At 50.0% G+C, this 16,513-nt stretch overlaps 1 protein-coding gene across 2 annotated transcripts in view; it reads left to right on the top strand.

The window, feature by feature from the left end:
• Positions 1–16,513, top strand: part of CACHD1 (cache domain containing 1) — a 210,530-nt gene that overhangs the window by 108,361 nt on the left and 85,656 nt on the right. For both annotated transcript variants that reach the window (XM_030572407.1, XM_030572408.1), the window contains exon 4: positions 7,635–7,741. In XM_030572407.1, coding sequence (XP_030428267.1) covers positions 7,635–7,741 — 107 coding nt within the window. The remainder of the gene's footprint in view (positions 1–7,634; positions 7,742–16,513) is intronic.

Here is a 16,513-nt window from a genome sequence, read left to right as displayed (position 1 = left end):
AGGCTGGCACCAGGAGGAGACGAACCGGTCATCGCCGAAGGCTCCCAGAAGACACCGGTCCCAGTCCCAAGAGCAGTGGTACTGGTCCCGCTCCGGATAGACAAGAAGCCGCTCGCTGACCTCCTGCTGGCACAGATCGATGGCACCGCCGTGGCCATTGTGTTCGGCATTGCTGGAGTCAGGTGCTGACTCGGGCTGGTACACCGCACCGGACAATATGGAACACCAGGCTGGTTGGCACCCCCAATGGGGGCCGCTGGGATGCTGGCCCTTCTGAACCCCTTGGGCCTACCACCAATGGCAAGGAGCTCCCTCCAGGGCCAGCTACTCGGTGTAGTGGTTCTGGTCCTCACACTGGCGTTCGTCCATGCGGGAAGCTACTGTGTCCAGACCACCTACATCTTTGTCGGCCAAGAGACCAGAGAGACCAGCACCAAGTCCAGTGCTGCCCCAATGTCATCTGCCCTAGCCCAAGCCAGAGGCACCTCCCCTGGGGAAGGGGGACCAGGGAGACCAGCAGGAGGAGGCTGAGCAGCTGCTGACCTCCTCATCATCCCCGGATGAAGCGGTGGCAGGCACAGGGATATTCAGGCCCCCACCAATAGACCACAGAGTCCACCAAGAACTGCTGCATAAGGTCGCCAAGGAGACGGTTGAGCAGGAGGACCCCATGGTGGACATTCTGAGCCCAGAAGGTCCATCCAGAATAGTGCTCCCTCTCATTAAGACCATCCAGTCAAACTAAAACTATATGGCAGACCCCAGCCTCCAGAGTGCCAACAGCCAAAGGTGTGGAGTGCCCCATCAAAGGGATATGAGTTCTTGTGCTACCACCCAAACCCGTGTTCCCTGGTAGTCTTGGCGGTGAACAAGAAAGAGCGCCATGGGCAGCATGCCCCAGCCCCTAAGGCCAAGGAAGCGAAACACTTGGACCTGTTTGGCAGGAAGGTGTATTCATCAGGGGGCCTCCAGTTGAGGATTACTAACCAACAGGCCATCCTCAACAGGTATAATGTCAACTCCTGGCCAGCAGTGGGGAAGTTTAAGGACAACCTTCCGCAGAGCTCCCAACAGGAGTTCACGGCCCTGGTGGACCAAGGCAAGGCCATAGCAAAGACCTCTCTCCAGGTGTCCTTGGATTTGGCTGACACGGTGGCCAGGGCAATCGCATCTGGTGTGGTCATGCGGCGATCGGTGTGGCTTCAGGAGTCAGGCCTGCTGTCTGAGGTCCAGAATTCACTTCAAGACCTCCCCTTTAAAGGATCTGGACTTTTTTTGGACCAGATGGACGCAAAGCTACATAGCCTCAAAGACTCAAGGACTATACTGACGTCGCTGGGTATGCACAGTCTGGCGACTCAGAGGAAGCCCTTGAAGCCACAGCCTTCACCTCAGCACCACTACCAGCCTCGGCCTACTCATGAGCCTTACCGCAGGCGAGGCGGAGATAACAGAAGGCAATGCAGTAACAACAACTCCAATAGGTCAGACCAGAGCCAAGGCCAACACAAATCACAGTCGGGCCCTAAGCCAGGCTTTTGAAGGTGCACTCAGGGACAGTGTACCAGTTCAACCACCGGATCCATCCCCTTGTTTCCTACACTGCCATTCCTGTTTCTCCCAAACGTGGTCCAGCGTTACGTCGGACCGTTGGGTGTTGTGCACGGTGCGAAGCAGGTACATGCTACAGTTTTCTTCCCTCCCTATCCCCCAGTTTTGAAGACTATGAATACTTGTGCTAATTAGTTGAAGCTCTGCCCTCTCTTCTTTATTTTTCCCATTAGGTAATGGTGGTACTTATTGGCTTAGTTCAGTTATTGTATTATCATCCTTTCTACTGCAGCTGATCTACTTTCGGCTGTGATCCCACAAGCTCAGCGAGGTTGGGTTTCAAAGGTACTTGGAGGCAGATCTCTAAGGAAATCCCAGGTACTGCAGGAAGGTGTTATTGATGATACAATAGGTAATACCAACGCCAACTAAGCCAGCACTGAATCAAAGCACCAACACTGACCCTGTGCTACTGACAGTGCTCTTTTGGATGAGATGCAACAAGCAGCTTTGAGCATATGTGCTCAGTGAAGAAGAACACAGTATTTTTTGTAAGAGCAAGGATTTCAGTCCCAGGACCCTGGTGAAATTACAGTGTGGATCGTTACATTCTCTCTGTCTATACCGCCTACCTCCCCCGTATTTTCTGCTTCCTGTTTAAACTGTTGTGCAGTGCTGCTGCATGAAATTAAACAGCTACCACATCCCACCACTGAGATAGTTGTACTTCAAGTGATGAGTGAGGGTATGTAGGATGGGAAAGAATAAGTAGTGTTGTTGATTGGCATATATGTAATAACAGTGTATAGATGCATGTGAGAATGTGTAGTGCGCATTATAAAATTTGTATACAAAGTGCTTAGGGATCTGTAAGATTAAGGTGACCAGACAGCAAGTGTGAAAAGTTGGGACAAGGGGTGGGAAGTAATAGAAGTCTATATAAGAAAAATACCCCCAAAATGGGACTGTTCCTATAAAATCAGGACATCTGTTCACCCTATTTAGGATGCAAAAAATTAGGCCCTATATATCTTCCCAGACAAAATTACTGCATTAAGATGGAACTAGGGTTAAGACGTCATGTAAATTATTTTAGGAGAAAAACTCGGGAGTGTTAATTGTCCAAAAACAACCATTATAATAAAAATTAATGTTAAATTTAAAAGTCCAAACATGTTATGGTACGAAAATACACAGTGACAGCACCCAAAGAGCCATACCTCTGCCCTTTAGTGATACTTTCAATAACCATATATTATGATTAAGGCATTGTAGCATTTGGTTCACAGATTAGATTAAACTGATTTTTAAAAGACATACTTGATATTTTTTCAAACCATTTTACTTCATGGTGTCACCACAGGGTAGATTTAACAGTCATGAATACTTAAGTTTAAATGCCATCTTATTTCTTCAACTGCAGCCACTGGATGAAATTCCAATGAATTCTAAGTACGTGTAAAATTAGACTTTGTGCTATTCTTTTATTAAGATCATATTATTAATCATTAAGATCAATAAATGTTTAATGCAAGTGCTAAATTTTCTTACAGGATTTTTAAAAAATGAATTGTAACTCAGAAACATGCTATGTTACAAAGTGGTTGAATCCCTATTTTAAGTGCCAACCTCAACTCATCCTCAAATATGGAGGATGGAGCCATGAATAGCACAGCACACCCAAAATGTGAGAGAATGCTGTGTTATTAGAGCAACACAAGGTCCTGCTCTCAACTTGTCTGTCTGTAACACAGTCATTTTTGAAACCCACATCCAATCAATTCCCAAATTCCAGGGAATGGTCTGGGGATCAGTGGGCAGATCCTATTGGTTTTTGATGAAAACTGGAAAATACTGATTTTCCACTAGAGTTAGGCCCATTTGGCACTTCAGGCAGAGGAAGCTCTCTGGCACCCTCTGTTGCTGCCTACACATATCACAGGCAGGAGTTTACCAGAGGATAACACACTTTGTTAATTACATATGCTGAACTGTCATTCAGCCATGCCCCTTGCCACAGTTGCCCCTTTCTGCCCCTCCCACATCCAGCACTGCCCCCATTCTGACCAGCTCCCACACCCAGGCTTGCATTTGCACTTCAGAAGTTGGCTAACACACAGCTCTGCCTACACGAGCAACAAAGTGTGCAACCTCTAATTATTCTTCCCCTATATCGCTCTCTTGTTTTCTCTTTACTTGTTTCTCTAACTGAGCTCACTGGGAAGTGTGTTTATTATCTGTATTGTGATAGTGCCTAGGAGCCGCAGCCGTGGTAAGTGTTGTACGAGCACAGAGCAGACGGTATCTATCCCTAAGAGCTTATTTACTGCTTGAGTTTCTAATGTGGCTAAATGAGTTTCTAATGTGGAACTGCTCATCTTATCAAGCTCCAAATTAGTGTGTGTGACTTCTTTAGAGAGCTGATCAGAATTTTTTCTGAATTTTGAATTTTTGACCACTTGCTTGTAAATTAAAAAATATTGTTTTTAAATGAAAATCTGTGTTGATAATTTTTTTTCAGTGGTGGGGACAAGGAAAGAGGAGGATGACCAGCTTCACCTTTAGCAATTTTAGCAAATAGATATTGCAAAGCACTTGTGTGTGTGGTTGACTTTAAGCAGCTGAGTAATCCCATCACTACTGAAGACAATGAAATTTAAGTATGTGCTTAAATCCTTTACTGAATGTGGGTCCAAATTAATGAATGAGAGTGCAGTGAGGTGGATATTATATAAATACACACCAGATTTTTTGTTTACTAATATTGACACAAAGTGGCCAGTATTTTTACTGATTCAATGTTTCCAAAGTATTTTCTACAATTGGAATTTTTAACTAAAACTGTAAGACTGGAAATTTGATAGTCTTGAAGAATTTTCCTTCCCCAATTTCTTTCCTAAACTTGCTTTCCACCACTTCTTTTAAAAAAAGACTAGGTTCTTTCAGAACCTCACCTCATGAAGACTCAGTGTGCAGGGGAACTTGTTATGATTTCCTAGGGATAGACTAGTGGCAGAGTATTTTTGACAGGAAGTGGGTAATTGGTGAGGATCCTTAATAATACGACTGGGTGTCAAATACTACCAAGGTGCTCAGAGTCATTTTTAGGCATTGCTGTGCTTAGCATCACAACACCTAACTGATTTAGGGGACTAAATCTCATTGTCAAAAGGGATTTAGACACTTAGGAGCTGAGTCCTGATCTGTGCTTACAGTTTAGATCGACCTAGCTATATCACTTGGGAGGTGTGATGAAAAATTCACACTCCTGAGTGCTACAGTTAAGCTGACCTATTCCCTGGTGTAGACATGGCTAAATCCATGGAAGATTTCTTCAGCTGACCATGTTCCTGGCTCTCAGGCAATGGATTACCTACATTGACATAAAACCCCCTTCTGTTGACATAGGCAGTGTCTACACTACAGCGCTGCAGCTGTGCCACAGTAGCACCTGTAGTGTAGACATGCTCTAAATCCCATCAACAGTTGATGGAGTTTAGACTCCTAAGTGTCTAAGTGCCTTTTGAAAATGAGATTTAGACTCCTAAATTAGTTAGGTGTTATGACACTGAGTGCAACAGAGCCTAAATATCTTTAAAAATCTGGGCCTAAGCTATAGCAAATAAGATACACTAATTCATCACATCTATTATTTTTATCAAATCTGATGACAAGGTTCCCTTTGATCAGATTTTGATTTGTAATTCTAATAAAATAAAGGCTTATAAATGCTGTTGCTATCTAAGTACTTTAAATAAGAAGCACATTTATTATTATGTGGTGTGATACATGAAGGGGGAAGAAGGAGGAGTAGCTCCATTTGATGGACACCCAGCCACCCAATTAGCTATAAAATCCCTCTTGGTCTGTTCTCTGCTTGCTTTACCTGTAAAAGTTTAGCAAGCCCACAGGTAAAAGAAAGGGAGTGGGCACCTAACCAAAAGAGCCAATGGGAAGGTAGAACTTTTTAAAATTCGGAAAGAAACTTTCCCTTGTGTCTGTTATTCTCTGGCCTGCAGGGACACGGAGCAGTAATGTTGTAAACAGCTTTAAGCCAGGTATGATTATAGATTATCAGTTCACACCTTGAACCTACTTATCTGGAGCCTCAGATATGTAAGTAAAATTAGGGAATGTCTAAAAAGACGCAATTAGGGTTATTTATTTTATTTCTTATTGGATTGTGGACTCCTCTGTGCTAACTCCAGATGCTTTTGTTTGCTTGTAACCTTTAAGCTGAACCCCAAGAAAGCTATTTTGGGTGCTTGGTTTTTGGAATTGCTGTTTTAAAACGTAACAAGAGCCTAAGTTCCAGACGTATTTTCTTTCTTTTTGTTTTTAATAAAATTTTCTCTTTTAAAGAACAGAATTGGATTTTTGGTGTCCTAAGAGGTTTGTGTATGTTGTTCGATTAGCTGGTAGTAACAGCTTATGTCCTTTGTTTTCTTTCTCAGTTCTTCCCCTGGGTGGATGTGTGAAAGGGCTTGAGGGTACCCCACAGGGAGAAATTCCCAAGTGCTTCTTCCTGGGTTCAAAGGGTTTTTTTTGCATTTGGGTGGTGGCAGCGTTTACTAAGCCAAGGTTAGAGAGAACCTGTAACCTTGGGAGTGTAATAGAAGCCTGGAGTGGCACGTATTAATTTTTAAAATCTTTGCGGGCCCCCACTTCTGCACTCGGAGTGACAGAGTGGGGATTCAGCCTTGACATGTGGCATTTTAGAAAACAGACCAAAATGGAGAATGTCTTCACTTCATTAAAGTCATTGCTGAGTTGTATATGGGTTTGATTTGTATTTTTGTCTCTAAAATGAGGTTCAGTTACCATTTGTCAATTATTTCACCTGGTAAATATGGAAAACGCAAAATAAAAATGTAATAAAATATACTGCGGGCAGCATTTCTAATTACACTGGGAGTTCCCATTCTTTTCTACAGAAAGTAGGCTTGTAACTGCCTTATGTATAGACTTCCAGAGACCAAAATATAATGGTGAGAGATGTAACCATGTACAAATACAGTGTTTGAAGACTGGGAATACAAGGCAGGGAAGATGAAATGTTCAGGCTAGTAAAAGGGTGTATAATTAAGAGCAGTGGAATGAAACCAAGAGAAGAAAAACATGAAACCAAGAGAAGAAAGAAGTTTGCCCACCCTACCCTGAAAGCCACATCTGGGTATGGAAATTGCATGGCCAGCCATGAATGCTCACGAAATTGGTTGCAGTGAAGTGGGGGTGAGGGCTCTGGAGTGGGGCTGGGCATGAAGGGTTGGGGGTGCAGGAGGGTGCTCCAGGCTGGGACTGAGGGGTTTATGGGGCAGGAGGGGGATCAGGGCTTTGGCAGGGGGTTGAGGAATGGAAGGAGGTCAGGGGTGTAGGCTCTGGGGAGCGCTTACCTCAAGCAGCTCCCAGAAGCAGCAGCATGTCCCCACTCTGGCTCCTACATGGAAGTGTGACCAGGTGGCTCTGCGCCTGCCCCATCTGCATGCGCTACCCCCTGCAGCTCCCATTGGCTGTGGTTCCTGTTCAATGGGAGCTGCAGAGGCAGTGTTCGGAGCTCCCTGGCTGCCCCTATGCATAGGAGGCAAAGGGGGGACATGCAGCTGCTTCTGGGAACTGTGTGGAGCAGGGCAGGCCCCCGACCCTGCTCCCTGGCAGGAGCTTGAGGACCAGACTAAAACTTCTGGAGGGTCGGATGTGGCCCCCGGTCCATAGTTTTCCCACCCCAACTTAGGGTCTCTTACAACTGGACTGGACAAAACTCAGATATTCTGCCAGGGAACAAACCAGCACCGGCCTGCAGATTAACATGGCCTTTTACAACTCTAATTTCATGATTGCTTGCGTGTCACAAGGAATAAAGTGAAAATATGCAGCACATTGCATTGGTGAGTAGGATACGGCCTGCAAGTGGGGAGTTTTAACTCACCTGCTTTTTGCTTTGGAATTTTCTTTTGCGTGTGCCATTAAAAATGCAAATGGACTCCAGTTGCTGTTTACGAACTGATCATTTTTCTATAAATCCTTGGCTAGACATTTTACAAAGTCAACTTTTGCTTTGCTAATCTTGTTGTTTGTCATTTCAGGTTTGATGGGAATTTTAACACCAATGTTTCTAGAACTATTAGCTGTGATAGATTGTCCACCACAGTTAATAGCAAAGCCTTCAATCCAGGACGTGATTTAAACTCTGGTAAGTGATACAAGTATATTTTTATTTGCTTTTGTTCTTCTTTTTTTCCTCCATTAGAGTTTAACATTCTGTTGGTGCAGAGGATTAACATAGTGCACTATAGCAACTTGCTTTTATTTCTCTCTGAAACTGGCATGCAGCTCCTAATTTGAGATTTCATGATTGAAAGATGATACCTAAAGTAATGCCCTTAGTCTAAGTACTTTTTAAATATAAAAATGTCATGAAGACTTATTCCATGTATAACGTTGTTCTGATTTTTGTGCCTATTCGTCTCGCCTGTTCCCAAAGTTGCTTTCCTTCCTAGCCCTGTCTGCTGTGGCATCAGTAGTGTCAGGTGTTGATGGTGCCAAACTGAGGTGCCTCCCTGACCTTCTTTGCTGAGTTCAGGTAATGTGCAGCTGCTTTTGCAACGATCTGCAAAAGTACAAGGACATCTTAAAATATTTCCTTTATTTGACTTGTCATGGAGTTTCTATCTTGAGAGTTGACCCATTTGCTTGATACACTTTAAAACTGGAAATGTACTTATGAGCTAAGGTGTCTGACTTAACCCCAGAGAATTCAGCGTTTGGTCCCATGTCACAAGCTTTTCTTTTTAATATCCTGTAGAATTTGAAATAAATGGGTCTTAATTTTTTTTTAAAAATCACTATTTTTTTGCCTCCATCATTATATCTGCTTATGATGGCTTTGGGTTGTAACTTTTAAAACTATTTTAACTATGGACTTCCATTTAGCATATTTTTTATTTCACTGCCGGTGCAGGACCAGCAGGAAATGCAAGCAACCTTGCTTCTTCTTCGAGTGATTGCTCACATCCATTCCAGGTAGGCGTGCGCGCCGCGTGTGCACGTTCGTCGGAAACTTTTTTACCCTAGCAACTCCAGTGGGCCGGCAGGTCGCCCCCTAGAGTGGCGCCGCCATGGCGCTCTATATATACCCCTGCCGGCCCGCCCGCTCCTCAGTTCCTTCTTACCGCCGTGTCGGTCGTTGGAACTGTGGAGCGCGGCTTAGCTGTCCTCCACGTCCCTAGCTCTCCTAGTTCTCTATCGTTTATCTATCGTTCATCTCTAGTTCCATTATAGTTGTTAATTAGTTTGTTAAGTAGATAGTTTAGTTAAATAGTTGTTAAGTAGTTCTTCGCCGGGGGCTTAGCCCTTCCCGGCACCCGGCGCCAGGCTCATGCCTGTTTCGCCGGGCTTCAAGCAGTGTGCGGCCTGCAAGAAGCCCATGCCTACCAGCGATCCCCACGAAGCGTGCCTGAAGTGCCTCGGGGAATCGCACAGATCCGACAAGTGCCGCATCTGTAAGGCTTTTAAGCCGAGGACAAAGAAGGAGAGGGATCAGAGGCTCCGAACTCTCCTAATGGAGGCGGCACTTGACCCGTCGGCTTCGCAGGTCGTGGTATCGGCACCGGCACCGGATCGCTCCGGCACCGAGAAGACTCCTCGGCACCGACCTTCTCCGGCACTGGAATCAGAGCCAAGGCCGTCGAAGTCTGATACTCCGGCCAGGCAGACCTGGCTTGAGCGCCCGGCCTCAACATCGGCCGCGGCGCCGCCGGCACCGTCAGCACCGTTGACTCCGGGCCCGGCGGGTCCGTTGAGTCCGGTGCCGCCGAGCTCCCCCATGAGATCTGGGGTTGAGGTAGTGGTCCCATCCACACCGGAGACCTTCGCCTCGGCTCGGGACCTTATTGCCCTGACTGAGCCCACTCGGCTGCCACCCCCGGTACCTCCGGTGCGGGTTGTGTCCAGAGGCAAGCCCATGATGTCGGCGCCGCCCAGAGACAGTCGTTCACCATCCAGGTCCCGACGTCTTGGGCGCTCCAGATCCCGACGCCGCTCGCAGTCCCGGCACCGCTCCCCTCAGCGGTACCGGTTGCACTCGCGGCAACGGTCGGCATCGAGACGGTCGCGGTCAGGCTCCAGTCGGCGACACCGGCACCGCGACTCCAGGAGCAGGTCCCGACACTACTCGCCGCACCGGTCGACCTCCCAGCACCGAGCTGGTGGCAGGTCCCGGTCTCGGTCGACCTCCCGGCGCCGAGCTGGTGGTAGGTCCCGGTCGACCTCCCGGCACCGAGCTGGTGGCAGGTCCCGGTACCGAAGCGGCACCCGGTACCGATCAGGATCCCGGCACCGTGACAGATCCCGGTCCCGATCCCGGTCCCGGCACCGATATGACTCCCGGCACCGGTCCCCGGCACCGAGACGATCCTCCGTGCCGGCCCGCGCAGACCCTTACCATCCGGGGTCGGCCCCACCGTGGCCCTCGAGACAGCCGTCCGTATCCTCCCAGACGGACAGCGGGTATGCGCTGGGCACCGACCGGCAGGCGGCGCTGTTCGGGGATCCGCCGCTGCAAGACCAAGGCCCACAACAGTGGGGATTCTGGACACCCTGGGCATACCATCAGGCCCAGGGCCCCCAGCAGCTCCCTGCTAGACCGGCGACTGCGGAGCGTAGGGCCCCTGAAGCCTCCTTGTCTCGCCCCCCTCCCTCCCCGGAAGGGGAGGAAGGGTCCAAACAGCAGGACTCCGCTGTGGCTCCGGAGGCAGAGGCGAGGGCTGAGGAAGACCCTCAGTTGGACACTCTCGTGCCTGGGGTCTCATCATCCTCCTCCCCGGATGAGGCGGTGGCGGGTACCTCCTCCAACAGTCCCCCCCCGCTGGATCTCAGGGCGCACCAGGACCTCCTCAGGCGATTGGCTCAAAATCTGAGTCTGCAGGCAGAGGAGGTCTCGGAGATAGAGGATCCAATTGTCACCATCCTCTCTTCTGATGCTCCCACCAGGGTCTCCCTGCCCTTCATACGGACCATCCAGGCCAACGCCAATACTATCTGGCAGTCCCCGGCCTCCATCCCTCCGACAGCGAAAGGAGTCGAGAGAAAGTACATGGCCCCTTCTAGGGGATATGAATATCTACATGTTCACCCGACTCCCGGTTCACTGGTAGTGCAATCGGTGAACGATAGGGAGCGTCACGGCCAGGAGGCTCCGGCCCCCAAGTCCAGAGAGGCCAGGCGGATGGACCTCCTTGGCCGTAAGGTGTATTCGGCTGGGGCGCTGCAGCTCAGGGTCTCTAACCAGCAGGCCCTGCTGAGCAGATACGCCTTTAACTCCTGGGTGGCAGTGGACAAATTTAAGGAGCTGCTGCCACAGGATGCTCGCCAAGAGTTTACGGCCATCTTGGACGAAGGCAAGAAGGTCGCACGCACGGCCTTACAAGCCTCCTTGGACGCTGCGGACTCGGCTGCCCGTACCCTCGCGTCAGGAGTTACGATGCGTCGCATCTCCTGGCTGCAGGTTTCCGGCCTTCCGCCGGAGCTCCAGCACACTATACAGGACCTTCCTTTCGAAGGCCAGGGCCTGTTTTCCGATAAGACAGACCCCAGACTCAAGAGTCTAAAAGACAACAGGGTCATCATGCGGTCCCTCGGGATGCACCCCCCCCCGTGACGCAGCGTAGACCCTTTAGGTCGCAACAACAGCAACAACGTAGGCCGTTTTCCCAGTTCCGCCAGCGGCAGGACCTTTACAGGCGCCGCGGCAGGAACGGCAGGCGCAGGCAGTCTGGGAACCAAGGGGGGCAGAACCAAGGCTCCTCAAAACCCCCGCCTGGTCCTAAGCCTTCATTTTGAAGGTGCGCCCGAGGGCGCGGTAACAGTTTCCCCTATGGATCCTTCCCCCCCGTTTTCAAACCGCCTTTCGTTTTTCCTCCCGGCGTGGTCCCAAATAACATCGGACCGCTGGGTCTTAAGCATGGTGCAGACGGGATACCGCCTGCAGTTTGTTTCGTTTCCTCCTTCCCGCCCTCCTTCCTCGTCCCTCTTCAGGGACCCCTCTCACGAGCAATTCCTTCGGCAGGAGGTGCAGACGCTCCTCAGCAAAGGAGCTATAGAGGCGGTTCCGGAAAACGAGAAAGGCAAGGGGTTTTATTCCCGCTACTTTCTGATCCCCAAGGCCAAGGGGGGCCTCAGGCCTATCCTCGACCTGCGAGAACTCAACAAATACCTCGTGAAGTTGAAGTTCCGCATGGTATCCCTGGGGACCATTATTCCATCCCTGGATCCGGGAGACTGGTACGCCGCCCTCAACATGCAGGACGCGTATTTCCACATTGCCATTTGGCCGCGCCACAGACGCTTTCTCCGCTTCGTTGTGGGGGCTCTTCATTATCAGTTTGCAGTCCTCCCATTCGGCCTGTCCACGGCCCCGAGGGTGTTTACAAAATGCATGGCAGTTGTCGTGGCGCATCTTCGACGCAACCGCGTCCACGTGTTCCCTTATCTGGACGACTGGCTGATTCGGGGCACGTCGGAACAGCAGGTCAACAGCCATGTCCGCATGATCACCGCCATATTTGCAAGTCTGGGCCTCTTGATAAACACAGACAAGTCCACTCTGAGGCCCACGCAGAAGGTGGAATTTATCGGGGCCGTCCTGGATGCCACGGTGGGCAGGGCCTCGCTGCCTCTGCAACGGTTCCAGACCATGGCGGCGATCGTTCAACGTTTGCGGTCAGCCCCATTGACGTCAGTGAGGACATGTCTAGCCCTGTTAGGCCACATGGCGGCGTGCACTTTTGTGACCGACTACGCTCGGCTCCACATGAGGCCTTTCCAGCTGTGGCTTATCAGTCATTACAGACCGGCAAGGCAACCTTTAGACATGTTAGTCACAATCCCCCAGAAGGTCTTAGATTCTCTCGGCTGGTGGTTAGACCAGTCCGTGTTATGTGCGGGTCTTCCCTTTCACCCCTCTCAGCCCTCGGTATCCCTGACAACGGATGCCTCAGATCTAGGCTGGGGGGCCCACCTAGGGACCCTGCGGACACAGGGCCTGTGGTCCCAGGAAGAGGTGGGGCTCCACATCAACATGCGGGAGTTGAGAGCGGTCCGCCTTGCTTGTCAAGCGTTTTGTCATCAGCTTCAGGGTCGTTGTGTCGCCGTGTTCACGGACAACACGACGACCATGTACTATATCAACAAGCAGGGAGGCACCAGGTCCTCCTCCCTGTGCCACGAGGCGATACGACTCTGGGACTTTTGCGTAGCCCACTCCATTCACCTCAGGGCTTCCTTCCTCCTTGGAGTACGGAACACTCTGGCAGATCGATTGAGCAGATCCTTCCTGTCACACGAGTGGTCCCTTCGCCCGGACGTCGCTCTCTCCATTTTCCGGAGGTGGGGTTATCCCCGGGTGGACCTCTTTGCGTCCAAAGGGAACAGGAAGTGCCAAGCGTTCTGCTCCTTTCAGGGCAGGGAGCCGGGGTCGATAGCGGATGCCTTCCTCATCCAGTGGTCGACCCACCTGTACTATGCGTTTCCCCCGTTCCCTCTGGTCCACAAGGTCCTCCTGAAGGTGCGCAGGGACAGGGCTCTCGTGATCATGGTGGCCCCGGCGTGGCCCAGGCAGCACTGGTACACCATGCTGCTGGACTTGGCCATAGCCGACCCAGTTCCCCTGCCCCTTCATCCGGACCTGATTACCCAGGACCACGGGACCCTCTGTCACCCAGACCTGCAGTCGCTGCACCTAGCGGCGTGGCTCCTGCGTGGCTGACTGGTTCCGAGCTGCGCTGCTCTACGCCTGTGAGAGAGGTGCTCTTGAGCAGCAGGAAACCGTCCACAAGAGCCACATATTCGGCGAAATGGAAGCGCTTCTCCTGTTGGTGCGTAGAGAGAAATCTCCGCCCTATGGAAGTTTCGGTATCCGAAATCTTAGACTACGTTTTGTCCCTCAAAGGGCAAGGTCTGGCCTTATCGTCGTTGCGAGTCCACCTAGCAGCTATCTCCACCTTTCACCCGGGTGCGGACGGTCGCTCCGTTTTTTCTCACCCGACGGTGTCGAGATTCCTTAAAGGGCTGGAACGTTTATTCCCTAACGTCCGTCCCCCTGCTCCAACCTGGGATCTTAACCTGGTGTTGTCCCGGCTCATGGGGCCCCCCTTTGAGCCGTTAGCTACTTGCTCCCTGCTCTACCTCTCTTGGAAAACTGCCTTTCTAGTGGCTATCACCTCAGCTAGACGGGTGTCGGAACTCCGGGCTCTTGTGGTAGACCCCCCATATACGGTCTTCCACAAGGATAAGGTGCAGCTGAGACCACACCCTGCTTTTCTGCCCAAGGTGGCCTCAGCCTTTCACGTCAACCAAGAGATTTTCCTTCCGGTTTTTTTCCCAAAACCTCACTCCTCAGGCAGGGAGCAGCAGCTCCACTCGCTGGATGTCCGTAGGGCTCTCGCGTTCTACATAGAGAGGACTAAGCCCTTTCGAAAATCCCCCCAACTTTTCGTGGCGGTAGCAGATCGTATGAAAGGTCTTCCTATCTCCTCCCAGAGGGTATCCTCTTGGGTTACGTCCTGTATCAGGACCTGTTATGACTTGGCCCATGTCCCTACGGGCCGTGTGACTGCGCATTCCACCAGGGCGCAGGCGTCGTCGCTAGCTTTCCTCGCCCGTGTGCCCATCCAGGAAATCTGTCGGGCAGCGACCTGGTCATCGGTCCACACCTTTGCTTCCCACTACGCCCTGGTCCAGCAGTCGAGGGAGGATGCGGCCTTCGGAACTGCAGTGCTCCGTGCCGCGACTTCTCACTCCGACCCCACCGCCTAGGTATGGCTTGGGAGTCACCTACCTGGAATGGATGTGAGCAATCACTCGAAGAAGAAAAGACGGTTACTCACCTTTGTAACTGTTGTTCTTCGAGATGTGTTGCTCACATCCATTCCACACCCGCCCTCCTTCCCCACTGTCGGAGTAGCCGGCAAGAAGGAACTGAGGAGCGGGCGGGCCGGCAGGGGTATATATAGAGCGCCATGGCGGCGCCACTCTAGGGGGCGACCTGCCGGCCCACTGGAGTTGCTAGGGTAAAAAAGTTTCCGACGAACGTGCACGCGCGGCGCGCACACCTACCTGGAATGGATGTGAGCAACACATCTCGAAGAACAACAGTTACAAAGGTGAGTAACCGTCTTTTCTTGTGGGTTCTGTAAGAATAAGAAGGTGTTTTCAGCCTCTCCCCAATGGGGTTTTCTCCCCATCCCAATCCTCTGTAGTGACTTAGAATTTGGAGATCTTGCAACAAATCTGATAAGGGAAGTACAGATTTGGGTCTAGAACCTCTGCTGTGTACCTCTTTAAAGCTCCAAGTGGTCCCTAGGTGATTCATTTCTGTGGTCATAAATAAATGCTGTGAAATTTAGGATTGGCGGCAACATTCAGCTTGTTTTTTCTTCCCTCTTCTTCTCTGGGCACTCGCCACTTTCCCTTTTGATTGATTGGGATTGGGATGCTAAAACTTTGCCCACTCAAGATTTCCAACTTGCTAGGCATCTGAAGGCCATACATAATTGCTTAAATGGTGCAATTTCAAGTATCCTCACCTTCAACACAGATTGTTGGCCTGGAGAGGCTAGATGTCCCAACATAGAATCATAGGACTGGAAAGGACCTTGAGAGGTCATCTAGTCAAGTCCCCTGCACTCATGGCAGGACTAAGTATTATCTAGACCATTCCTAATAGGTGTTTGTCTAATCAGCTCTTAAAAATCATCAGTGACGGAGATTCCACAACCTCCGTAGGCAATTTATTTCAGTGCTTAACCACCCTGACAGCTAGGAATTTTTTCCTGATGTACAACCTGAACTTCCCTTGCTGCAAGTTAAGCCCATTGCTTCTTGTCCTATCCTTAAAGGTTAAGGAGAACGATTTTTATTCTATCTCCTTGTAACAATCTTTTATGTACTTGAAATGTCTCCCCATAGTCTTCTCTTCTCTGGACTAAACAAATCCAGTGTTTTCAATTTCTCTCATAGGTCATGCTTTCTAGACCTTTAATCATTTTTGTTGTTCTTCTCTGGACTCTCTCCAGTTTGTCCACATCTTCCCTAAAATGTGACACCCCAAACTGGACACAATACTCCAGTTGAGGCCTAACCAGCAGAGAGTACAGTGGAAGAATTACTTCTCTGTCTTGCTTACAACACTCCTGCTAATAGATCCCAGAATGATGTTTGCTTTTTTTTGCAACAACACTGTTGACTCATATTTAGCTTCTGGTCCACTATAACCCCCAGTACTCCTTCCTAGGCCATCATTTACCATTTTGTATGTGTGCAACTGATTGTTCCTTCTTAAGTGGAGTACTTTGCATTTATCCTTATTGAATTTCATCCTTTTACTTCACACGATTTCTCCAGTTTGTCCAGATCATTTTTAATTTAAATCCTGTCCTTGAAAGCACTTGCAACCCCTGCCAGCTTGCTATCATTCGCAAACTTTATAAGTGTGCTACGTATGCCACTATCTAAATCAGGGATTCTCAAACAGGTGTCGCTGTTTGTGTAGGGGAAGGCCCTGGCAGGCTGGGATGGTGTGTTTACCTGCTCTGTTCGCAGGTCCAGCTGCTCGCGGATTGCTGCTCTGGGCCAATGGGAGCCGCTGGAAGCAGCAGCCAGTAAGTCCCTTGGCCCGCGCTGCTTCCAGCAGCTCCCATTGGCCCGGAGCAGCAATCCAAGACCAGTGGGAGCTGCGATCAGCTGGACCTGCAGACGAGGCAGGTAAACACACTGTCCCGGCCCGCCCGGGGCTTTCCCTACACAAGTGTCAACCCCTGTTTGAGAAACCCTGAACTAAATCATTGAAGACATTGAACAAACCAGACCCAGAACTGATCCCTTTGGGAACACACGTAGTATGCCCTTCCAGCTACATACATGCACTTCTTCACCATAATTGGAATGGAAGGCCACACACGTCTGTCCA

This window comes from Gopherus evgoodei, chromosome 8, assembly GCF_007399415.2.
Source record: "Gopherus evgoodei ecotype Sinaloan lineage chromosome 8, rGopEvg1_v1.p, whole genome shotgun sequence".
Classification (NCBI taxonomy): domain Eukaryota; kingdom Metazoa; phylum Chordata; order Testudines; family Testudinidae; genus Gopherus; species Gopherus evgoodei.
The sequence above is the reverse complement of the archived record's forward strand: the minus strand, read 5'-3'. Positions and strand labels throughout refer to the sequence as shown.